The 26,991-nt window shown below is 40.0% G+C and overlaps 1 protein-coding gene across 1 annotated transcript; it reads left to right on the top strand.

Moving 5' to 3' along the window:
* LOC147058184 (3',5'-cyclic-AMP phosphodiesterase 4D-like) lies at positions 1-26,413 on the top strand. Its single transcript, XM_085909052.1, has 3 exons — positions 1-132; positions 12,265-12,369; positions 26,171-26,413. Exons 2-3 carry the CDS (start codon positions 12,325-12,327, stop codon positions 26,411-26,413), a joined length of 288 nt encoding a protein of 95 aa, XP_085765178.1. The 5' UTR covers positions 1-132; positions 12,265-12,324.
* The last annotated feature ends 578 nt before the right edge of the window (positions 26,414-26,991 follow it).

The following is a 26,991-nucleotide window of genomic DNA, read 5'->3' as shown; positions in this document are numbered from 1 at the left end:
CGAGAGAGCCTGAGCACAGTGAGCAGGCAAGCAGGAGTGGGAGCGTGGTTGTGATGATGCATGCATGTTTGTTTTGGTTCTAGCTGACTTGGACTACCAGAGAGGGGAGACACCAAACAAGGATCAATACATGTAAGTTTCTTTATGGATAATAACAATAGCTGTGATGATGAATGCAATACAGACAATATTCATGCTGTGAGAGTTTTTTTTCCCCCCCCACATTGTATATTACATTTTAATTCATTGAGTTAATGTGCTGTGAGAGATGCGTAGGTAGCAGGAGGAGAGTGCTGCAAACTGCATTGCCTCACTTTGACTGAGGAGCTCAAGGACTTCACCCCCCCCCCCCCCCCTTCCCCGAAAACCCTGGTGTGACTTTCAGGGGTCGCATCCCAAACTGTGCCGCAGATGCTCATAAACTTCATTCGGCGAACATAAACTACACTACTTTTGTTCTACGTCACGTGTTGCCATAACAAAGTCATGTCCTGTAAATGTACAAATGATAAAGAACAAACATGAATTAGTGCAGTGACCCATTTTGACTTTTGGAAAACCTGACATATGGAAATGGAACATAAAAAGTTGCCCATTTTTAATTGTGTGCGTGTGTTTGTGTGTGTGTGCATGTGTGTTGTAATCGGAATGGGTGTATTTGCATGTGTCACACTTTCCCTTGTTCCACTGCCACATGCAGTTAAGATGATTTGCTTTGCAGAGCTACACAATTCCTCGGTGGAAGTTTTGGCTAAACTGTCACAGGAGTCTAAATTGAAAGCCAACACGAATGCTAGATGTATAAACAACACACACATAAGTGTCAAGCATATGGCAGCTAACCAGGTGGCACAGCGAGGGGTGAAGCTAATGTAGCAGTGTAACTCTCCACTTGCCAAACACAAAGTCGGCTGAGAGGCAGAACAAACTAAATGGGAAGTCATTCCAATCATAATACATGTACCAGCACTATACAAAATTTACCTTCACATTTTTTTCTTTTTTTTGCAACTAGCCTTTTTTGCAAAAAGTCACAAAAGGCCAAAAGAAAAAAAAAAAGTTTTTGATGCTTGCTGAAATGAGGTTTAGTGAGGACCTATGCTGAAGTTACGTGCGTCTTATACAATATTGCTTAAAGAAAAAGGCGCAACAGATTTTGTAACTACAGGAGGTCCCTAAATTCTATTAAATGAATTATTAATGGTTATATCTATAAACCATGTACGCTACAAATGTGGAGCTTTGCCATACCATCAATGGTAATGTCTTTTTATTTGATCTTTCTATAGAAAAACAAGTAGCCTAAGTGAAATTCAAAATGCACGATTTAGAGTCTACAATAAAACTTAGGTTGCATGTTTTTAGAAAAAAACAAAAAAACACCCGCAGAGCCTCATGATCACATGCAGCTCCATGCAAATAGTCATCCATGCCCCACATCCACGTCAAGGAATCAGTGAGTCCTTTGTCTCACCTGCACGTCATCTTACGTCACAGAATTCACCGTTTAATTATCAACATGGGAACGAGGGAGGGTGGGAGGGGGGAAATATTGTCTCGCTTCTTTAACCTCTCAGTCAAGCATCTATTGGGGGCGTGCTGACTTAGCAATTTGTTGTTTTCACATCATCACGGCCAATGACGAGATGATGCATTGTAGCAGTTGTTTGTTTATATGAAGCACTTAGGGTAGGACGCAGAGCAGAAAAAGTACATTACTCTCTTGCTGTCTCGGGTGCTTACTTTCCTACAGCAATAAAAAACATAGGCCTAATCTGTAGAACTTTATTTAGCACTTTATGGACTAGCTATTCCAGTGCTGAGCCATTTTTGTCCCTTTATGGTTAGCATAGGCTTACTTGTGTTTGGCAATGCAAAAGCTATGCTACATAGCAGGAAAACGCAGTGACCTGTAGAACTCATTAGCTCCAACGAGTCCAGTAGTGAGCTTTCTTCTACCCAACTAGTTCCATCTTTGGTGCTAGTAGTAACAGAGCCTGATGACGCCTGTATAAATGCTGGGATGGCGAGACAGACGTGTGAAGTTTCACACTTCAGCCACTAGTGTGTTGAAAGCGATTTTTCTTTTTCTTACATCACGCCAGACCTCCAACCGATGTCGTCATTTAATGATCCGATTGCAGGATGGTGACTCACTGCGTAACAGTACGAGTGATTGTGGAATTATTTCACCTTCGATGGCTTATTAGAGTGCCTTCAGGTAATATAGAACCAGATGCACCCTAAAACAGGGTACGCACATACTAGAGCGGTAATCGATCTGAATTTGACCATTTTCCCTCTCTTGCAATCTGATTGTTTGAGAACGATTGTGCTGTGGTGAGGTGTGTTGAGAGATTACCCCCCACCCCCTTCTTCTCCTTGGAATATGTCCGACAATCATAAATTTGAAACCTATTGAATATTTACAATCACCTTTTATGTTTGGTCCAGCGCCCCCTACTGTCAACTAAAATTAACATCAAAGTGCCGTAGAGCTGACATCGTTTGCAATTGTTCGTAACGTGTGCTCCCGGGCATATTAATGTCAATTTTGGTGGACTGCATGATGGGTGCTGTGTAAATTGCAGCCTCCTTGGATGGCTAAAAAAAACACATCACAGGGTGTCTACGGTATTTATCGATAATCGGTACGGTACAGCAACCGGAGCTCAAGAAAATCTTCAATAATCAGACCTTTGCTCAAATTCATCTGCGTACATCATTTTTGATAAAGTGTGATGACAGCATTAGTCAAGTTTATGAATGAGTTTTACTCTTTCGAGTTGATTGGGAAAAACATCGGCCCTGTTTGCTTCATTCAGTCCAATTGGAGCATTAAAGGAAGGCGAGCATCCCAACAGCTGCCACACTTTCCGAACGATGTGCGGAGATGAAAAGCAGCCGTGTACGTCACGTCTGCTCGTCTCCCCCTCAGTTCAACCACTTTGATCCGGAACACGTGGATGTGTGTAAATGTTTATCTGACTTTAGTTTATTCCAGATGGTCCGCCTTTCTGAAAGGAGTGCTTTTTAAAAGCCACGCTGAGAGGATGCACTGTGGTGCTTTGCAGAGGTGAAAGTTCAGGGGCTTATATTGCAGAAAATGAGGAGGGGCGGGGGGGCGATTTGCCTTGGTGCCAACAAAGTTAAATGTCACATATTTCCCTGAGCCACTCTTGCCATTTCATAATGGAGACTTAATGGAATATTATATAAAGTGCTTATTAAAGCATATTCATGACTGTAATAATAAGCCTGTGTTTGTTTTTATTAGCGAGGCAGCGTATCCAGTAGTATCCCCCCCCCCCTCCAGCACACATTTTTAGTTTCAGTACAGTTTAATTGAATAGTTGGTTCCCATAACAACACTGAACATGTACCGATGCTATTTAAGGTCATTGTATAACATCTCAGTTGTATTTATTTTTTCTTCAGACATATTTTCTCAATGTATCATGTTAAGGACGCTCCCTGCATGCAGATCTTGGCGGATACTGTCACCATCCCAGTGATTAATGCGGCACGCATCCAAGAAAATCTAAAGACTTGTGTGACTTTCGAATTTATAAAGGAGGGTTCCCATTTTGTACTTCCTTAAAAGGCAGCAGTGTACCTACACAGGTTATCACATATTAGCTCAAGCACAGGTGGTCTTTTTTTTTTTTTTTTTAGTCCAGGTCGAACACAGTCCTGATTTCTGAAAAAAAAAAAAAAATTGGAAATATATTTTATATATATATATATATATATATATATATAAATATATGCAGCAAAGCAAATATATATATATATATATATATATATATATATATATATATTTGCTTTGCTGCATGGTGGGGGGGGTCAAGGTCATGTGGCGAACGGTCAACAGGTCCTGGATTCAGATCTTGGCTTGGCCTCAGGCTTCCTGTGTGGAATTTGCAAGTCCTGGTTTTCTCCAGCTACTTCCTCCCACATTCTAAAAACATGCCAGTTAGGCCTGCTGAAAATGCTAAATTCTCCACAGCTATGAAATGAACTTTGAATGGATGTCTCTATGTGCCCACTGACTGACTGAGAAGCTGGGATAGGTTCCCGCTCTCAGATGGACACAAGCTGTAGGAAATAGCTAGACACATGAAATGAGTGTGGCCATAAAGCCAAGAAAAAGCAAAACAGACATTACTCCTTTGATTCACACTCATCTGAAGTGTATTAAGGTCATCATGGCTAACAGCAGTTGAAACTTTGGACTTCCACTGCCATGGATGAGTGGTTATGGATGTGGCATGTGGCTAAAGGTCCCCAGGTTGTTGTCTGACAACTTGAATTGGTTTGACGTTGTGTAAACTTGCAAACCGATGATGATAGAGGATGTGTGTGGGTGGGTGTGTAACTGTGTGTGTGTGTGTGTGCGTATGTGCGCGTGTGTGTGACGACACAGTGTGACGCGGGACATCAGGAATGACCTCGCAGGGAAACGATTGAGTGGAGGAAGCAGAGACGAAGAGAGAAGCAGCTGTGTCCCAGCGCTCATCTTTTGTTTTCCTTACTCCTCGTCCGTTTGGACGTCCTGCCATTGTGTTTGTTTGCCTGCGTCCAAAAAACTCAAGTATCATGCAAAAGGTTAAAAACACTAAAGACACTGTGGGGATTTGGGAATGGAAGGGTGGGCTTGGATTTATCTCGTGAGAATGATACGATGTGCTGCGGAGTACCGCACAACCGGAAGCTTGTTAAACAACTTTTGTTTTTTGTTCCGGAACCATGGAAAATTTTTTCCATTACAACTGTTGACATTTTCACTGTTTTTTGGACCGGGATAGTACAATGTCACTCTCCTCTTTGGCCTTTGCAAATGAAATTCCCAAGGATCCCAACTCCTTTAAAAGGAAAAAGCTACAACAGTGATATATATAGTACATATGTGACTATATTAAAGACAAATAAAATCCAATATATTTAATAAATACATGTGATAGACATAAATAAATACATGCATGTATAAAAATACAAAACCAAATAAGACAGATAAATCAGAAACAGGCAAAAATGCATAAAACAAACAAACAAACAAACAAACAAACAAACAAACAAACAAACAAACAAATCCACAGCTAAATATAAGCTAAATAAGATACAAAGAAATACATAACAGACATAAATTAACCAATGAATAAAAACACAATAAAAAATAAACAACATACATTTGCACATAAATGAATAAGCACAAAAATAAAAAAATAAAAAATAAAATAAACTCCATGTAGGCTGAACCATTCTTACTTTTACATTGTCAGTGTGATTCTCAATTCATTTTTGAGGAACACAAATATTTCCCTTACTTTATTCACAAAAATGCACAAAATATTCATATAATATAAATATATAAAATATTCTCAGCACGATGCAGCGCAGTTTTATCCACAATAAATAAATACTTTCTTTAACGAATAGCTCTCTGACACAGTTATCTTTCTAAGGGCGGAATTTTACTACACTGCATATGCAAACGACAATATTCGCTTGCAAAGTCATTGTTACAATTCCAATCCAAAGCGGCAATTGAATAAATTGAAAATGCACAAATGACGTGCGCCTCAAGGCATTGACATTTATTTGTTTGGCTTACTTGAACTCGTATTAAGCTACAGTACGGTGAGCTGCACATGTGCGAGTGAATCATCCTCAAACAGAAAGGGAGAGAAATGTCTACAGCACTCTGCTGACATCTGCTGGTCTGATAGTGTAGTACAAGTTAAAGCAGAACGTGTAAAGGCCCAGTTATAGGTTGGTAACATGATTGTAAATTGACCACCATGAGTCAATCCACTTCCACGTTGGCACAGTCAGGTTTCATAGTACACACGGACCTCGAAGGGAGAAAACCTGCAAACCCACTTTAAGTCTGGAAAAACTAAGTCATAATCATCATTAATCCGCTTCCAAACAATTAAGATTAACCAGTAGTGGTTTTCACGCCTGGCGTCTGGATGTAACTGAGGTGGCTCAGTTAAATTCGCATATTAATTATTTGTGCTTTTTGCCAAACAATTGTCCAGCTAATGCGTTATCTTGCATTGTTTTGTCATTGTGAAGTACAGCTTTGTGAGCAAAATTAATACCAATAGGTCCGTTACTACATTTCCCATAATGCAACTCTTGCTTTGCCACTTCCTACTCAGGTTGACATGTAGGTCATCTGTCTTTATGTAGGAATGGATTCTGAGCTGTCGATTTAAAAGAAAAAAAAAAAAGGCCTTTATTGTAACGCAAACACATCAATTTGGCTCCTTATACCCAACAACACAAGTCAACATATTAAATAACTAGTCTATTGCAGTACCGCAAATTAATTGTAGCCGGCGTGATACATATTGGATGACATCATCTGACTGGATTGTTCCATTTCTGATTGTGGTGTAAGGAGAATGTGTAATGCCGGCTATGAGTCACTGCCTTTTACTTATTATTTTGGGGTATAAATTGAAGACAAACCTGTCCAAGGGAGTTAAATTGTGTGTGTAATGAATGGTTGTATGGTGACCCTACAGTAAGTATGTCCCCAGTGATTGATTCCCACTAATCTGAAATCCCACATTCACTAATGTCAGGCACGTTAGTAGAATTTTAAATTGTGCAAGCCTGTACGAGGAGTCATTTATCAATGCCTTAACTTTAATTTCACACGCTTTCCACTCCACTCCCCCCTTGCGATGACCCAATTTCACAGCACAAAAACCAAACACGCAGAAGAAGAAGAAGAAGAAAAACCAAACAACAATATGAAGTCCATGAGTCATAGTTGACGCCGGGAGACAAGACGTAAATCCCTCAGGGGAGGGGTTTCGGGAGCTGATTTACATTTCAAGTAAATATATTTCACCCCCCCCCCCCTCTGTCCAATTGCTGTGAAATTGTTTCAAGGTGCGACAAAGGCCAGGTCGCATGTCAAGAGATGAATGGCGATGGAAATCCAGGCTGATATGGATTTGCTATCACAAAGTAGTAATCCCACCTCCACGGACTGACATCTGTTGGTTCCACACTTGTGTGTGTGATTGCATTTCATGAGCTGACAGGCCCTCGGTGCTTTGATTGCAGTTGATTTATGTGGGGAGAGGCAGCAGGACTGGAAAGGACAGGACAAGGTCGTGCTAACCCAGCCGTCGAGGATCCTCTTCTGCGTCTCCCCGTAATAAAATATCATCCCGCTGAGCTTTTCTCATCTTTTCTTCTTTCTTTCTTTCTTCTGGCATGTTGAGTGTAAGACCACTTGGAGGAGCCACTGCTGCATTAGATGCTTCAAGGAGGTTATTTATTTATTTATTGATTGATTTATATATTTATTTTGCTCTTCCCTCCCAGGACATTCATTTTGGGTAATACAAATACATTTAGGAAAAATTGGAATGTATTTCAAGATCATTGTCAATTTCATATGGTGATTTATGATTTTATTTCAAATTCATTCATCTCACAGGAAATAGGCAATTCATTCCCGAGTCGAGCTGTCACCATCAAAAAGCCGATTTTTTTTTTGCTGTATGGGGGATTTGAATCATCATGTCACCATACTTTACGATAATACTTAAATAAAAAGATTACCACGGCTAATAACTAAAATCAGTAATGTGAGTAGCAGTACACAATTTGAACAGTGTATGAAAAAATAATTGTTGTGATTAATAGTTTTATTCATAAAAATCGATTAATTGCCCAATTAAATAGAAGTGATGCATTAAGGACTCATCCTGAATTGCACAGTCCTTTCTTCTGTTTATTCTAATCGTCAGCAAATATATTGAGCGGCAGGACTGTAATGTGCTTTCCTCATTTCAAGTTAATGTCACCCATGAGCAAGATCGATGATGTGATTGACTGAACTTGAATGTTGGTTCTTGATGCTTGCGCACATGCAGCTTCGCAAAAGCTCTTTTTGAAAGGTGCTCCATTCTAGTAAATAAAAATCTAAGCTTGAATGTTTGTGACTGTAACGGGCGAACGCCCACGGAAGATTTTTTTTTTTACAAATGGAACAAAAAAAAAAAAATCCTGTTGATTACTATGGTGAGTGCACAGCTTTGCTTTCAAAGGGAATAAAAGCTTTATCAAGCTCATTTTCGCTGATTGGACAGCCATGATAAAAGACAACGTTTCTTTTGAGGGATTATTCAATAAGCAGCCTCGACATAGAGGAAAAAAAGACATTTCACTGAGAAAACTAAAATCCAGAAGCCCCGTCAGACAGCCGTGACCTTCCTTGGCCGTGTGCACCCTTGTAGCCCAAACCTTTTTTTTTTTTTCCCGGGTTAATGTGATGAACTGTCACTGCACTTTTACTGATGGCGGAACATTCAACAGAGGACATATCAGTGGGGCAAAATGACATTCACAGAGGGCAGACTTGTAGCCAAGCTCTTTGAATTCATCCAAAACATTCTTTTATTTTTTGTAGAGCTTGTTCTTATTAGGGCTGAACAAACGTTAACCACTGGATCATCATGTTAGCATCTAAAATGTCATTTTATGAAGCTATTACAGTGGAACTTAGAAAATTGGTTCCACACAAATTTGGAGTTCAACCAAACACGCAAATGACCATCACTGAGCTAATCGTGTGGTAAATGGCCACAAGCAAGCAGAAACCGAGTTACGAGCCTTGTCCCGATTCAACTGTAAACAAGAGTATGTTTGTGCTCACAGCTGCCATGTTTGAAAATTGTATCCTGCATTCCGCCCATCAAGTCTTGGACAAAAAAAAAAAAAACAACAAAGTCAAACAAAGCAGTTGAATTTCCATCCATCATACACCTAAACCACTTGCTGGCCTTTTGCTCACTGACAGGCAAAGAAAAGTTCCCCGCGAGGGATGTGCAGCCCTTTAGAAACTAAAGAAAGAACTTAACTTTGAGCTCAGACAGAAATCAACCTCCTGCGGTCGCGCTATCGGCACACGCTCCACATCTACTGATCATCCATCACGCACACGAGCAGCACACGGAGGAGAGGAGTTCCCCACTAAAGCTCACACTCCCGCTCACAATATTAGGTACGGTTTTACAATCTAATATGGAGGTGTCAAAGTTTGGTCCGTGGGCCAAATGTGGCCCACAGTGCAATTATATTTGGCCCGCAAAGACAAATTGTGCATCAACTTTATGTGTCAAGATAAAAATGTTACTAGCAATTTGTATTACCATTCATCTTTTAAAATGCGGAACCGTTTTTTTTTTTCTCTGATTTCAAAACTAGTTTCTTGTGTAGCCTATATTGTATATAATATGAGACGTTCATACATTTTATGGGGGGGTTGACAGTCGTAATGGCCCTCAGAAGGAAACCATGAATACGCCAAAAATGAGTTTGACACCCCTGATCTAACAGGTTCCGAAACGAGCGATAATTTTTGCAAAGATAACAATGCTCAATTTTGATTGACACTCTCAGAGAGGTAACATAGAGGTTTCGCTTTTGTTCCCGGTTCCCTTGTTTATTTACGTCCTCTATTCCGTTTCTTCCCGATATATCAACCTGATTTTTTTTGCAATGACAAGATGGTATTTTTCAAGGATTGTTATGATGATGAGAAAGTTTTGTGCTTTTTCAAAAGTGAAATTTTTCACTTTTCGGATGACAATGATCGTCCATGGTCTCCACTTTGCTGCAGCAGACCTTATTCTCCTCTCGAATAAAAGTGTCACTGTGGCTGAAGATCTCCTATTTTACAAACACTTGCTGCAACAGTCCTCAACTTCTTGAAATGAAATCTTCCTCCTTGCCCTCAGAAAACTCGCTACCCTGTGAAGACCGAATCCCAAAAGGAGCTTATTAAATGAAGCAGACTGATATGTTCAATGTGGTGTGATTAATGCAGGTTTCCGCGATAATATTTTGTTTGGCCTTGGGCTAGAAACCCACTGAGTGGCGAAGGTTTGTGAGTCTCCGCAAATGTAGAGAATGTTGCTTTTTCATCAAGGTCGCCAATGGTTGCTCAGACATTCGCCGGACATTCACCCACCAATAGTTTTATTGGCACAAACAGTTTTTCTTATAGCCATCAAATTTTGAACATGTACAACATTTGAGTCTGTGATGCAATTTCTAGTCAGTTGTATTACAACCAATCATGGCTCAGCTTCAGAAAACTGGTCAGCCTGAAACTAAGACCTGGCTACTATGTCATTTTCAGTTGATAGCAAGTGGCAAAATGGCCGCCCTCTAAAATGGGTGAATTTTACTGCTTAACTCATATTCCAAAAATGCAATAAAAATCTAAATGTGTTTAGACTAGTTGGGCACATACAACATATTATTGCAAAGAAAATTTGGGGGTTGACTTGCCCTTTAATTAACCAAGGCATTTTAAAAATTAATCCACCGTGTCACTTTGTAAAGGTGCCCACCTTGGATTGAGAGAGCGAGAAATAGCTGAGCAGTGAAGTTATTTCTGTGAGTGACTTATTATACAAGTGTGGTTTGCCGGAGTTCCCGACAGATGCAAAATGTCAGCGCTTTCAGGAGAAGATGTTCATTAGCATCTCTCGACACCCCGAAGGCTCCAAAGAGGAGCGGCGTCGACTGAAATGCAGGAATTAGTTTCCCTTTTCGAACCAAAGCATTGACAAAGCAACTGGCTTGTGGAGTCAAATTTATATTTAGGATACTATAATGTTAAAAATAGATGTGACAGTGCATAAACATTGTTAAATAAATTAACTTTGTTATTGTCCATCAAAACTGAGCATTATAAACTGAAGTGAAGCACAAAGGATGATGCACAAGTTTGTGCGGTATTAAATTAATTTATTTTCTCATAATATTCCAGCTTTCTTCTCTGAATATTAATTTATGTTTCATATTATTGTTACAATTTTGGTTGGTCTCAAAAAATATGGAAGCTTCTTTTTTTATTTTGATAGCAATTATTTCCTCATATTACTGTCATAACAGTCTGACTTCATTCTTCTGATTTTACCACGTTTTTTTTCTCATACATCTATATTTTTATGGTAGTCCCATTTTTTTCTATAAAATATATTTTTTAAATTTGAATAACAACATTTTTCCTCTTATTTTAGGAAAATTAGGACTTATTAAAAGACATTCAAAAAATTCTTAAAACATCGGCTTTAAATCTAATCGTATAATTGTTTTTTAAATTATTCTCATGGCATCATTCAGATGTTATTTTTGGAATGTTTATTTTTATAATATTACACTTGTCATAGTTGGACTTTATTTTCTTATCTCTTTCTCATGCATATCGTTTAATATTGATTTTATGACTACAATGTTCAAGCTTTATTCTTGTACAAATTGCAACTTTTCTCATTGCAAAATATAAGATTCTCACAACCTCTTTCCACCAAAAGCCTTCGTAAGACACAGTTGTTTTTAAGTACATAAAGTAGATCAGTACTGTTGATAGCTTATGTGATAAGCATCGCCTCCCCTTTGCTTCCATCCTATCTCAAGTCTGCAGTAATTACCAAGCCGGGCTGTCACTCCGCAAGTCGGCATCTATTTACTGGAGAAGGTCCCGCTCATTGGTTGCACTCGTCACAGTGCTGTTGACAGGGTCAACGAGGAGTTCCCTCCAATATGGGTCATGTTGCAAATGGCAAGCGAGGAGGAGAATGCAAATATCAACTCGGTGTAGGCTAAAAGTATTATTTGGAAAGACTTACATGGATTCAACTTTGTACGGAGTTGCTTGCTGACTTGTTGATATCAACAATAGTTGTGATCACAAAGCTGATAGACGCTATGTGCACGGGCACATATCCATCATTAGATTAACCTTTCCACTTGCAATTCTTTGGATTTTACTCTCGTGGACCGCAAACGACATTTTCCACTCGGTGCAGAACATTCAGTTCAGTCCTGTCACGAAAAGACAATAAACGAGAGGGAGGCAGGTGTCTGCTAGGGGTTATTAGGCCAGGTAAACATAACAGGCTTGTGTAACTCTGGCTTTTAATTCATTGACCTTTACCTTTTACAGCCTAATGCATTCTAATAGGCCAGTGGATCCCTATATGACCCCCCCCCCCCCCCTCACCACCACCACCCATACACACACACACACACACACACACACACACACATGGTTGTCAAGGAGATCAGGGCATCACAGTACACTTACAAAGAACCAAAAAAAAAAAAACCCTAACGTGATTTCCAATTAATTAGATTAATGTAGAGATGCTATTCGAACATCTTGTCAAGCTTCTTGCTGAACACACACATTATGTTGTTCTCTGTCTCTGTTTTCACCAGCACCCTTCCTGATTAACTGTGTGAGTGAGCCCTGCCTTGTTTCCGGAGGTTGTGCACACCATGCAAAAAAATGACCTGTCTGTGGATGACACCCAGCGGGACAGCGTGAGTAAAACACAGCTCAACTACTTTTTATGCCCCCTCATTATAATACTCATTTTTCATTTATTTACCTAATAAAACATACATTTTTTTTTAATAACGCTAATGTATAAGGGCATGGTACATACGTGTACAAAATGAATCAGTGTTATTAGATTCAATTACTTTATGAGGGAGCATTTTCAATTAACTCCAGATAGGTAGAGCTTTTTATTGGTTTCAGGGTGTGTCTACACTGTATGTGATTTTCAACTGATATTAAACAATGTTACCAAGGTATTATAATGTCCAATATGTCAAGTGAAAGCGGCATTTCAAACATAAACGAGGTATTAAAAAGTAATGGATCAGAGTAACATGAACCAAGGGCAGACTTAATAGTAAGATGGCTGCTTTAGCACATAAAAAAGGATATTAAAGAATAATGGATCAGGATGACATGAACCAAGGGCAGACTTGGTGGCCGGTAAATGGCAGCGCATAACATTGTGTAGCAATCACTAATTGCAGAATCTCCACTTGACTTGGGACTTTTTATTATCGGCCGAGAACTTGTTTACAACCCAAACCAATTCCTAGCGGTTCAATATAATGTCTTTGTGTGAACAATAACATCTATCAACTGCAGTTACAATCGTTTTGTTTTTTTTCCTCATGGGAAAAATAGAGGCATTTATTTGTCTTGAGTGTATTTGGCGAATAATTGGACAAATGTTCCATTTGTACAATCTTATCTCCCAACAATATAACATTTGTAAAGGCATATTTTTTTGAAATATATATTTATCAGTTAGCTAACATTGCGTCCAGTTGCAAGTACGTGAAAATAATCAATATACAAATGTAACCTAATTATTGAAATGTCACAAGCTTCACAGTGCACAAATAAAGCATTTAATAATAGCTAATTACTCTCATTTCCAGACTACAAAGATCACAATTAACAGCTACATTAAAATGTTAATTTCAATAATAATCATTTTTTTAACCCCCCCGACAACAAAATATTTTTTGCCCATGTGATTTGTAGAGAAAAAAACTCCAGCAGCCATCGGTTTTTAACCAAGACTTTACACGACGTGCTTCTGTTCATTGTGGTGATGTCGTCCGGTGCCCCCTGCAGAAAACCAGCCCAGAAACACAATGTTTCCATCACAGATGATGTCAGAGCTGAGCGCCAGTTATCTGTCACTCACCGCAGGCTGTCTGGATTTAATAGACGTTTCTTGGAAGTCCTGATAAGTGCCGGACAGGTCGGAGCAGCCATATTTAACTGGAGCTGTAGCTCGCATTGACCCGCCGCGGATGGTCCTGGCCTTTTCCTTTCAGGCATGAACAAGAAATTCGATTTTTCTCGATAGCCGTTGATCCCCAGATGGAAAATCTCCCAAATGGGCTGACACGAGAGACCAAATGCATTCGGGTACACAGATGGCGCTTTTCTCTCGGCGGGAAGTACAGTAAAGGCCAAAAGCGTCATAAGATGTTAAATATAAATGGAAGATTTAAGCAATTCCCATTACGTTTGTGTGTTCTTCACATGATGGGGAAAGTATGAGTCACGGCAAAAAGATGAGATTGAAATGTCAAAACGACCATTATAGCCGGGTTACGATGATCCACTCGGTTTGGAAAGCGAGGAGGGCGGTGGGGGGGTTGTCACCACTGAGACGCTCAAGCTCCTGCCTTCTTTCCATAATGAGCAGCATTGTTTGTGCCAAACATCCCTTTTGGAGTCAAGTTTAACCTTGGATGAATTGGTCCGTAACACATTTTCTCAGGTGCTTGGTAGATAATTTTTTTTTAGGGTCACTTTGCAGTTGAGTGATTGCCATCTTGCCGTTTACCTCCAATACTAAACGACTCGAGTTGTGCTATAAAGTGGATAAATCCCATGGAGATATTTATTAATATGGATTTATAAAACATGCTTTTATTGGTTAAATTGGTACAAATTATTTTTTTTCAGCATCGGAAAACATCTGAAGGGGGTTTTAGTATTTTCTGGAGTTTGGCTTCGCCTCAGAGACAAACAAGTAAAACTGCATACAGCTTCTTGACATCAAAAGGAGTTAACTGAGGGAGTTCAGACACTTGATTAGAAAACCTCTTAAGATGGAGATTTTCTAGGCACGTCCAATTGATAGGCGCCCCGGAGGTGGTCCCAAAACACACGCTTGGGTCGATACAGTACCTCCACTGGCCTGCCATTGACCTGACGTAGCCACTTTTGAAGAAGAGTTCTGTCAATGGTTACAAAGTTCTCCACATTGTGTCAAAACTGAACTGAACAAAGTACAGAGGCTACTCAAGTAAATGCAAACCACTCATTTGCAGGAAGAATAGGCAAGTTGGAATCTACGCTAAAGTTCAAAAAGGAGCTTGAATAACTCAGAGTCAAAGTTTTGCGAACTGATAAGACAAAGATTAATCTTTGACAGAACGGCTTAAAAAAACAATCCGCTCATAATTCCTCAAAAATACAGGCTCATCTGTCAAGCAGTGAAGGATTTTTTGGAAACAGGCTTTCTTATCATCATTGATAGATAACATAAATTCTGAATTCTCCAGAAACGTTTTGTCTGCCATGGTTTTTTTTTTTTATCAAAATTGTGATTCCAGACACCTGAAAACTTTTTTAAAATCACAGTATGTCTTTTTAAAGCAACCCAGCGGCTGTGACTAAATGATATTGGCCAGATGGCTTGATTAAGGCGAAACAAGAAGCTTATGTGCAAGATATTTGGCAAGGTTAATAACAAGATCTCTTCAAAAGCCAAGCTGAGTGAAGCTTGCGGGTAAAGGTGGGGAAAAGAAAGAGGCGGAGACATCAAGAGGACAGGTAATTAAAGACGTCAAAGACAAATTGGGACGCAAACACGGCGCCCAGTCGTGAGCCCCGCAGAGGTAGCACGGGGACGCAGGACCGCACTTGATGAATGCGTTCATGGCTCACGACGCTCTTGGGGGTGGCCCGTGCAATCAGGCGCGGCTATTGATGAATAGTCATGAGTCACCTTATCAGCATCGCCATGGCAACACAGATGCATCTGTAACTCCTGCCAAGGCGCCAAGAGAGTGGGCCGAATGCACCTTGAGCGGGCTCGGAGCCAGGTGACCATAAATGATGGATAAATGATTTCCTGTATGGATACAGAAATAAATGAGGATTTTGATTTGTTAAGGCAAATGAAAATGCAAGAAAAAAAATGTCATGTACATGCAAGTGATGGCTGGGAAGCAGATGGAAGGAGAAGTGGGTGACAAGATATTAAATGAGCAGAGCTGGGCAGCATCGGTGCAGGACGACATCATAAGAGAGATGGAAGAGTAACAGCTGCCGGAAACAAACAGTCATGATATGGAACAATAGAGGAGTAAAAAATGATTCATTACAGCGTCTCCACAGGACAGTGTGAAGAGTCCTTGTGAGTAGAAATGACCTTAAGGAGCCCAGTCACTATATTGATTTTGTTCATTTTGTGCCCAAAATAAGGTATGCATGTGGATTTATGTCGAAAAAGAACATGCATTTTTTTGCCTCAACTTGAAATGTATTCAATAAATTGACAATTCATTTTTAAACCACATGGCAAATTGGGAATGTTATTAAATGTATTTTTTACGAGCTGCTACTGATTTAAGTAGATGCAGTGTAGGATTGTAAGATCTTATTATTCTTTATTTTTAGGTTTTAGCTAAAATGGCACTCAGTAAGGCACTGGGGCTTCTAGCATTAACCCCATCCCTTCCATATAATATCGTGAGAGCCTTCAATCACATTTCCGGCACGATTGCACAATAGTTATTCATAACAAAACAATATCTATAACTATCCATTTATGCTGCAACATTGTGTAAATGCCTCTGTCATAATTAACACAACAGAGCCGTGTCCTTATTTCAACTCCCAAGAAGAGGAAGTGACGCTGGGGATGAGACCACCAGCCACGAGCCGGTCAAAAGGCGGAGCCCCATAAGCCAGCTGGTGGCTAGCAGCAGCATCAATAATTGGGACTCTCAAGTAGGAACAAAAAAAAGTTCTTTGTTCCCCTAAGGCCTTCTTCCAAATTGTTTTTTTGTAATGGGACAATCCTTCTTTGAAAGTTCAGAACTTCTATTCCCATGCCATGTTTTATGAATCCCAATATTGCTGCCTTAGGCCATTTATGGAGGTTTCCGTGGCTGTAGCTCAACTCCCCGTAGCTGAAGTCATGTTCATTAGACTGCAATTGCTCCAAGACATTTCAACAGTTCCTTCAACACAATCGACTAAATCTCAATGATTATATTGCCGATTACAGCCATGTCATGAGAACATCCATCTAGACCAGGCGTGTCAAACTCATTTTTGTTGCCGGCCGCATTGCGTTTCCTTCGGAGGGCCGTTATGACTGTCAACGCCTTATATTATGGGTTACACAACAAACTGATGAAGAACTAACTTCGAAATCAGAGATTGGTAAAAACGGTTCAAATATTTTATTTTAAAACGATGAATACAAATTGCTAGCAATACACAAGTCATCACAACATCACAAGTCGATGCACAATTTGTCTTTGCGGGCCACATAAAATTATGCGACGGGCCGTATCTAGCCCCCGGGCCTTGAGTTTGACACCTAGACCGTCATCTTTATGTCCTCATGATATGAAACAATGGAGTGAAAATAGGAGGCTGTTATTTGAGGAAAAACGGTAATTCACCAAAACATTTTGCCCCGAGTAGAAGTAACAAAGCTATCAGTGTCCTCGCTATCAGTGATTGGCCAGGACCATTGATTTGTTTTTGAGCCATTGCTTATCTACCTGCTTTATTTATTCATAGAGGTGGTGAGCATTCCACTGCATTTTTGAAACAATTGAATAAATTAGTTGCTTCACTTATGTCTTTTCCCTTAAGCTTGCCAAAACTCATTTGTTTTAGCTATTTGTTCCCGAAAATACTTGATTGTTTCTGTCTGTTTGTCTGCTCGCTCGGCCTGATGTTGAAGAGCGGTAAGCCAGCCCGCTATTTATATAATTCTTTATTCTTTAAACCCGGTCTAAAAGAAAACATCAGCAGCCGCCCAAACATTCTCATTTCACAGCCTGTTGAGCGCATTTAAAGTGTGATTAATCTCGCAGGTGTTTGGCAGCACGCTCAGCGAGAATGTAGGCCCGATGTATGAAGAGTGATGTGCGAACTCTTCTCGGGAAGGTCGTTATGGAGATTTCACGGTGGGATGAAGCCACCTTTCCCGTCGATGTCAAAGTTGAGTAGCTTTCAAGTCATGGCTGACACAGTGAATTTCCTTCCCATTACAAAGCAAATATAAAATCGAAGCCTTACGGTGTGAAGACGGAATAAACTGCAAGTGGGATGTTCTTTCTTTCGTTCTATTCTTTGACTTTTTGTACAAAATGATAGAAAATGTGCTGCATTCGTTGCCCTACCTTGCCCCCACCATCTCAGAAAAAAAAGCTCGGGCTCACCCTTCACCCTGAACTAGATAAGCTGCGGGAAATGGATGGACAACTTGCAAAATGGGTTTCCATGTGCCACTCTTGCTTCCACTTTGAGCAAATTATTCGCCATTTCTTTGTCTTTTTAATTCCGTCCACCACGCTTTGTCGAGGTGTTTGTTCTACATCATCAACCGGGTTAATCTTCCAAATTTTCCATTTGACAGCTCACTATTCCCAAAACGTCACACTTAAAATCTCTGTCCAATCGCAAAATATTTCTTGGACACTGTACAAGAGAAAAGTTTTGTGCTTCTGGGATTTTTTGGGTTCATGAACATATGAAAGAAAAGCTGACTGAATAGACTCAAGTTATTTTCTTACTGTATGAACAAGTAAGAGTTAGCCATATTCTTTCATGCCATAGCGTAGCCTGCGGGCATTTACATATTTACTTGGTTCACATAAGGGGAAGCAGAAAAGATGAGGAACCATTTTTATGAAATGAATTAAATTGGTGTTTAAAAACAAAACTAAATAAAGCATGAACATGGGCAAAAACAATATTGTGGAGTGATTACACGTCAGCATCTACTTGAAATCGAATACATTTTCTTTATTGTATAAGGGAGTGTGTATAAACATTAAAAGTGCAAATACCAATGCCATCTGAGTGCCTGAAAAAAGTTGAAGTACCAAAATAATGACATAGAAATGAAACAGGTGCAACCATTCCATTACGGCTGCACAATGCATGAAAACATCACGAACATTTAGGTACACGTGTACGCATGTGCTAATCGCAGTCGGAAAATGCTAGCCTGAAACTCACAATATTTTCGATCACGTTAACATAAACAATCGGATCAACTTCAATACTGTACTTGTTTTCAACCTACAGTAAGAATTCCCGGTTTAATTAACATCTCAGTTATTATCTGTGTGCGAGCGATGTAATATATGAACTGAGCACATTCTTTTTTTTCCCCCTGATTTTTAAAGAGTCATTTATTACCCTAAGTGGGATAAGGGAGGCGTTTATTTCTCCTAAGTGGGGGAGAGGGATGCATTTCTCTGCGGATGACTAATAATGGCACAGCCTCTGTTGGCAAAATGGCATCTGTTTGTCGACAAAATAAAATCAAATTCGACGAGTGACTTTTAGAGAAGAATTTCAAACACTGCCACTAATCACCTTCCCCACCTTGCAATGTGTTGCGAAAAATGTGACCTCTAAACGCAGATAGACCTGTTAATTTTTACTCCCTCCGGGATTCTGAGCCAGGTGAGACAGCAGATCAAGCTGTTGGAAAAAAAAAAATACACACATGGCTGTAAATTCCAGGGTGCAGCAGATAAACCTCTCCTTTTACTCAAGCGATAAGCCCATATGTGTGTGTATGTATGTATGTGTGTGTGTGTGTGTGTGTGTGTGTGTGTGTGTGTGTGTGTGTGTGTGTGTGTGCGTAGGAAGCACAAGTACTCACAGTCTGTCTCGAAGTCAAAGCATAAAAAGAGAAAAAGACTGCAGTAAAAGTAGACCAATTCAACTCCATCAGAAAAAATAGGCAAAAAAGCCAACTTAAAAAAAATTACATCTGAGCTTTATATATATTTTTTATTTCCTGCAAATTATTCTGATGGGCCACAACATCAGGCTTCTCTGAATCTGCAGCTTGAAAAAACAACAACAACATTTTGACAAAATCATAAGTTCTTCAAGTTTAGGAAGTGAAAATCTTTTAAAATATGCTCGGATACCTTTTAAAATCTATCATATGAAATTTGTATGTCGTTATTTCCCGCCACCGTGTGTTGAAAATGACCAAATAACGAGAAACAGTCATATTGCTCTTTACGAGAATCACCAGCCTTCACCCCAGAGGCACCGAAAAACAAAAAAAGCTATCAATAAACTCTAGACAAAAGCTGGCTTGTTTCAAGAACAATGTTCCGCAAGCGAGACTGCCTGGCAGAAAAATGGAAACGTTAAAGAGCTTTTTTTTTTCCCTCCGTTGTAAACTGGTGATTGAACACTTTTCCAATGGTAATCCTTCTTATTCATCTCCTCTGCCCTTCCCCTTTTTAACTTCTTTCCCTCACCTCGCCTTTGCTCAACATTCATTTCAGATTCACCCTCCGATAGAGTTGATTGCGAAAGTCATAGCGTGGAGATGGATGATGGCACTGCTGATGAAAAGTTGCACTTTTTTGGGGGATACTGTTCGCAGGATACCTCGTAGCTTCCGGTGATGATGGCGAACTCTCATATTTATTGCTGCGCCTTCGGGGAGCTCGCAGTCAGAAACCTAAAGAGGAAATCAGGCCTTACTAAATTCAAGAAAGATTTCAGCACTTGGGGCAGATGGTGCTGATAGGATAAACAGCAAAGCACAATAGTCATGTTCAAGATGTGCATAATGTTGCAGTGGATTACATAACACACTAAATTCAATCGGAATGAAATCTTGCAATGTGCAAATTTTGAGATCCAATGTCATAAGCAATATTATAATATAAATAATCTAATGATCTCATCACATGTGCTTAATATGTCCACTGTAACACAACACGCATTTCATTATTTGTCTTACTCTTGAATTTTTTTGCCATGTTCAAACTGTTCAAAATGTCATCTACTTTGCAGTTAGTGTGTTTGAATAGAATTTTTCTCAATAATGAAACCTAGAAAATCTTTAGGTATTGTCGAAATTAACGATTAAGTTATTCAACTATTCAACTCCTTTTATTCTCATTTATGGGTTCAATGTTTTGATATTTTTTCATAACAATGCTTGTGAACTTTTGTTTTTAGAAGAAGCATTTGTCCCGCCCGCACATGCCGCAATCGTAAACAATTGTCCCACTAAGTACATCGTTATCTTGTGCAAAAGTAGAAACCCCACACAGACCACATTTTGAGTCACCTGAGCACTCAGGACAACAGAAATAATGAGGAAAAAAAAAACCCTGAAGAAATGACTTCCACTTTGCTAATTGATCTGAATTAATTCATAAATTATGCATGAAACAAAATGTATCAAAAAAACCATTAATAGCTCCCATGATACTGCCTGATTAGAATTGGGAAATAGTGCCAGATGTTGAATAGCAAACTGAGGATGTTGAGAAAAATCTATAGAGTGTGCCACATTAATATAAAATCTTTGTCATTTAGATTCTGCACCACAGCGAGGATATCTCTTCAAATCAAGTATATATTGTGAATGTGTATTTTTAAGGTCCATGCAATCAAAAGGTAAAAAAAACAGATTTCCTTTGGAGTTTCTGTTCAGCTTCCCAGAGTTGTGCAAAGAGGGAACAGGAGCTTGCTTGCATTGATTTATTTTGCTCTCCTGCAGCTGCCAAAACCCCAAACACGGGCCCCGTGAAACCAGCAAATGATTCTGGACTTGTTCTTTAGGCGGGAGGCATGCTTTAACTGTCGAGGCTGCAGGCGTGAGATATTGCTACGCCTTCAGCGTCAAATAAGGGCCCCCAAGCAATAGCTTCTTTTACATTATATTCTTTGTATTTCTTCCTCACTAAATCAATAATCCACAATAATTTATTCATGTTAACATAGGCTTTACGCAAACGTATCCGCTGACTCGACTTTCTCTGACCACTGTGTTTTTTAATGTTGCCGGTTTTATCCAATGAACTGTCACGGGTCGCTATCTCACCTCTGAAGTGGCTCCAAAACTGCTTGCAACAAATGTTTTTTTCCCGTTTTACTTGCTCAGCGCGGTTCTATTGTTGACAAATTTAACTGCCGACTTCAATCAAGGCTGGGATCTGCTTGCATCAACCAAAACGTAAAAGATATTAACAAGAACTAATCCCCTGTGGAAAACGGAAGCGGCTGAGAGAAGGTGCTACAATTGTGAGCAGTCGGACCGAAGCTCTCATCTCAAAGACGCGGATCATGCTAGATCTTTTTTTTTTTTTTTTTTTTTTGTGAGTGTGATTGAATTTTTGTATGGTCTTGAGGTTGAACTGGATATTCAAATACTTCTGCCACCTCCTAACATCAGCAGCATCGAGCACTGGGGATGCTAACACTGCTGAGCACAGCTTATTTAAAACAACAGAGGCATAACGTGATTACTGCCATTAATCCTAAAAAAAATACAAAATAAAAGAAACCTGCAACTCATTTTTTTTCCCCCACCTACACACAAAATCATATTTTTTAAAAAGTCAAGTTGTTAACTCAAAAACAGAAGATGGTAAGTGGAGCAGCAAGTTTGACCTTCCACATTTCAAATAAGATGATTTCAGCGCCAACTGAATGGCACATCAAATGCAGAAGAGTCGCTCTAGGCTCATTAACCTTTAACTGATCCCACTTATCATAAAGTGTCTCTTCAGACATTTGGTGGCTGGTTTACGAAAGGTTTGCATGAGCAAAAACAGCAAACTTGATTACATGTAGGCAAACAGGGATTGCATCTGCCGAAAACAACACATTTAATTTTGTCAATTGTGGAACGTTGTGGGAGGAGTCTATACAAATTGCATATGCGCTCCCATGCTAATTTGCACTTTTTTGAGATCTCAATCTAGTTATCAATCACAAGCTAGTTCGACCCAAGGACCGCAAAAGGTTAAACTCATACAAACAATAAGATTGCAGCATCTTGTCTTTTCTCATCACATTACGGTGTTAACGGTTATTCGTTTACCTCATTGGACGATGAGATTAATAATTTTACCTTGGATCTGCTTAAATAGTGAGGTTAATCAAATCTGCCCCTTTGTGTCCCGCAACGACAAGTCGCAGTCTGTGGCGCTGAGCGTAATGCACCTAATTATGTGGAAATGGCAGCTCAATGGCTTCGACAATGACGATTGACACTTTGATGGATGCACGCGGGCATGCGAGTTAGTGCTCGCTGAGGCGTTACCTGGACTGATAAAGATGTACAGTGTGTTGATGTTCACGCTACAGAGCTTCACGCTAATCCGCAGAATTATTGGATCACGCCGGCCCAGGCCATGCATACAGTCAATAAAAATCCGGAACCTTTACTAATCCCGTGACGAGCCTACCAGTGCTTTTCTTAGCTTTTTAATATGTAACTTCTGTATGGTTTGTTTACGTAATCTTCAAATCACTTCCTGCAGTGTTGTCAAATCGACGGCTGGTGTTCAATTTATTTTGCTGAGGTGTCGGTATAGAGCGCGTTTCAAACTGTTGTTGGCTTTCACAACTAATCTAGCAACATTTTAAATTCAGCCTCATTTCACTCCCGACTTTTGTCTATGACCAAAGCCACGCTCCTCACAAACATGCACGCGACTCACACTGTATGTAATACAACATGCGACGTATACACGATGTTTACTTTGGCTGCTACATTGTTAGCATGCCTTGTTTATGTTGAAAAGTTGTAAACACCAGCGTTTGCTACTGAGTCAAATAATCCATTCATGATTGATGGCCAATGCTTTCTGCGACAAAATACCCTGAAGGTTTTTTGATGATAATTAAAGATAAAATTAGGTACATGAGATGGGGTCGGGGATCGATGATAATCTACATCTCACTGCAACTCTTGACAGGATATTCAGTATACAAAACAGATGGACTGATGCTGTGCACGTAGATGATGTGGCGCAATGAGATACGGAGGTCCGCTGGCAGGGGGTAACCCCCCTGTCAATTTAATGTTGTTGTTAAGACACATTGGGGGCTCTAGGATTGCACTTTCCTGACAGAAATTCACCAGGTCGACATCTAACTGCTCCAGATACGTCAATCATTCCTTCTACCGCCTGTCGACTGAAGTCTCAACCCGCCTCCGATTCCAATGCGAGCCAGAGGAAACCTAATTAATATAATATTTGAGAAGAGGGCTCTGAGTTCTTCGTAATGCCGCTAAATCGGCTTCTACGCTAATCTCTTCAGGCGTTGTTTACAAGCTTGTAGTCTTTGCTTCAGAGACAATTAAAGCGGTACTTCCTCAAGGAACACAAATTAGCGTTTTAAGCAAACGCTATTCTGTCTGTCTAACGGGGTGGATGGTTTCAATTTTCTGTGGCTTTTTAGTTCAACAGATTGCTATCTCACAATATTTGTATAATTGCTTAGTCAAATATTCTCGCTCCAACAGAAGAGTGCTTTGCGGTACTTACTGGACCCTGTAGAAGATAAGGTATGAATAGGGGCCCAACAGCAAATAAACTGTGTCAGGCTAATCCAACCTTGACCTTTTTGTAGTAAAGCGGGTTGTTTAAATGGACTATCTCAATCTGTAGTTTTTAATGTGTCTATTTTTATTGAGGGGGCGGCGCTGCTTGTACAAAATGGTGTGGAACTATCACCTGGAAAAGAACCGCGTGGGATATCCGTGCTGACGTCTGAACCTCACTTCACGGGACAAGTTTACTTATTCATGCACAACAAATGAAAACTCTGGGCGGTTTGCTGCAAGATAAATGGGCACCATATCTCCCTCAATTTATCATGCTGTTCCAGCCTGTGCATTTGTACCTGTGTATTCAAGTGTGCCCTGAATCAAGGATACTCCTGCGAGCGCTCAATAGGCAAATAACTGATTACCTTGCTACCTTCCCTAAGGACACTTTACCAAAGGAAACCCAAACAAAACAAACAATAGAAGACATTAAATTGAACTCCATCTAGTCCACTTCCAGCTATCTGAGCCTTTGGGTTTATTGTGAGTTCAATAAGAGCGAGGTGGAAGGATTGGAAGAAAGAAAGCAACTCACTCTGGAGTTCAGTCCATCACAAGCCAGCTTGAAAGAAATGAGTCATTTGTTTGACCATAATGGAGGGAGTCTCTTTGAGTTGCTCAGCATTGCGGCAGCTTTTGCGGTATGGCGATCATTTAAATAATCTGTTCACTTTATGCTGCATCAGTCACTTTAATGTGCTCCTACCGAGTTACCTTAGCGTCTAAGGTGTAACCTCAGAGGAAATCACGCTAGCATTTGCAATAAATGCAATCCACCTTGGTGTAGTCACACAAGCGTATGTATATTAAAAATAGCAGCAGAAGCTTTGCATAACTGAGTCATGTTGCGGGTCATGGGTTTTGCTCCTTTAGGGGAGTGAAACATTTGTTTCTCTGGCTGACGTGTTTTTTTTTTTTTTTCCCAGGATGGCTCGGTTAAGACAATTTCATTCATAGATATGAATTCCAAATGGTGGAGGAAAAATACTTCATATTTTGCCATTCAGATCCACTCCAGCTACAGCAGAGACTAGATAGGCGCCTCGGGCACAAACAAAGATGGTGGCAGAGTCTGACATTAAGCCTTTATGAGTTGAGCCATTTTGTGGTTTCAATAGTTTTTTTTTTTTTTTTTTAGTTCGTTCGTATTTGGTGTCTTGACTTGATTTAAGCCATTGGCAAAAAAAAAAATACTTGTGTACTTGTTTTTTTTTAATTTGCATGTATAAAATGGAGTTCAATAATTAACATTTGTCAGTTTTCCATGTGGAGAGGAGAGAAGGCCGTTTATTTCAAAAATTCAAATGCAGCCTTGAATCTATAATCTTTTGTCTTTTTGCACAGAACTGTCTCCCTCTGAGCTGAAACTCTTTTTGTCATCTCGAGATGCATTTCTGTAATTTACCATCCCAGTCACAATGCATAAATGGCGTGGATGTCTTAAACAAAACAGCAGTAATCCAACTTTTGTATTAGTATGACATTAACTGAATTTATGACATCATTATCGGCTGATGACACGACTTGCTTGATCACCGGTGGAGACGAGACAGCCTACAGGAATGAGATAGCTCAGCTGGTGTTGTGGTGCAATGAAAATAATCTCTCCTCAAATGCTGTAAAGAATAAAGAGATGATTATTGACCCAAGGCAAAATGCATCTTGCACCGCTTGCCATCAGTGGAACTCAGGTGGAGATGGTGAAAACTTTGCAACATGAGCGATGACCTCACATGGACCCACAACACATTGGCATCTCCATAATTAGTCAGAAGTACGTTGCACACCATCAACTTTGATGTTGTGGATTATTTCAAGCCATTCTACTTATTTCTGTGATGTGCGTTGACAGTTGAACTCATGAACAAGTAGCAGAAGAAATGACCTCCTAGATTATATTCTGACACAACTTTGACGTGTGCTCGTGCTTGTATGTCAACAAACGTTAAATGTGCTTTGATGTGGAGAATTTCTAATGGTTCTGGATATTTCTGTGATGCAAGGTGACAGTTATCATTAGCAAGTTGCAGAGGGAACGATTGCGTGTGGTTTAATTGTCAATTTGATCTGGCTCATTCTCGCCGTGTGGTCTTTCCAAACTTTCTTACCATTTTTTTAACGTGGTTACTCCGATATGTTCTTCCCTGGTTCCTCAGGTGTCTGACGATTCGACGGACTCCCCAGAACTGGGTCCTGTCACCTGCATGGAGCCCTTCCTGGTGCGGCGGCTGTCTTGCCGCACGGTGCAACTGCCACCTCTGGCCTTCAGACAGGCCGAGCAGGCGTACTTTGAGCGCAAAGCGGAAGCCGATCCGGTCACCGTTCCTCCCCGGCCCAACAGTCTCCCACTTCGTACGCCGCCTCTCATTGCCATCACCTCCGCTGACACCAGCAGGTAGGAGCACATAAAGGCTTTTTCATTTATATTTAACAAGAACCTTTGAGGGTCAATTTTGGTGTGGAAATGTTGTCAAACTAATGTGATCTAAAAAAAAAATGGTTAGGATCTTTAATCACTTTAATCCGTTTTCAAATGATAATGAGGATTAAGACGTTCATTCGAGTCCCTTCAGATTGAGCTTCTGAATTTATCCTGGAATATTCTTTGGTCATTCATCCTGCATATATAATTGCCTCATAACTTGCAATTTTCTTTAAAATGACTAACTGCCAGCTGCTGTGAGTCATCACGCTTAATAGATGAATGTGTCACTTTTCTAAAACATGCCTCCATCCAGCTAATAACAGCCTTTTGCCAATTGGAATGTAAAGCAACACATCTTCTTTTCATATTGAGCAGTGCAGAATAGAACACTGAGAATTTGCTGGCCTTTTCTCACATGACAAAACATGTCCGTCCGTTTGTCCGTCCATCCATCCAACCAATGACCCCCTACAACATTAAAAATAAGGATAATACAAAAATAAATCTCAAGCAATCCTTTACGGAGATCTTATTAGTCTGTCTCCACTTGAA

The sequence above is a fragment of the Syngnathus leptorhynchus genome, chromosome 4 (assembly GCF_054491065.1).
Source record: "Syngnathus leptorhynchus isolate UIUO chromosome 4, UIUO_Slep, whole genome shotgun sequence".
Classification (NCBI taxonomy): Eukaryota; Metazoa; Chordata; class Actinopteri; order Syngnathiformes; family Syngnathidae; genus Syngnathus; species Syngnathus leptorhynchus.
This window is presented reverse-complemented; position numbering and strand designations above follow the sequence as displayed.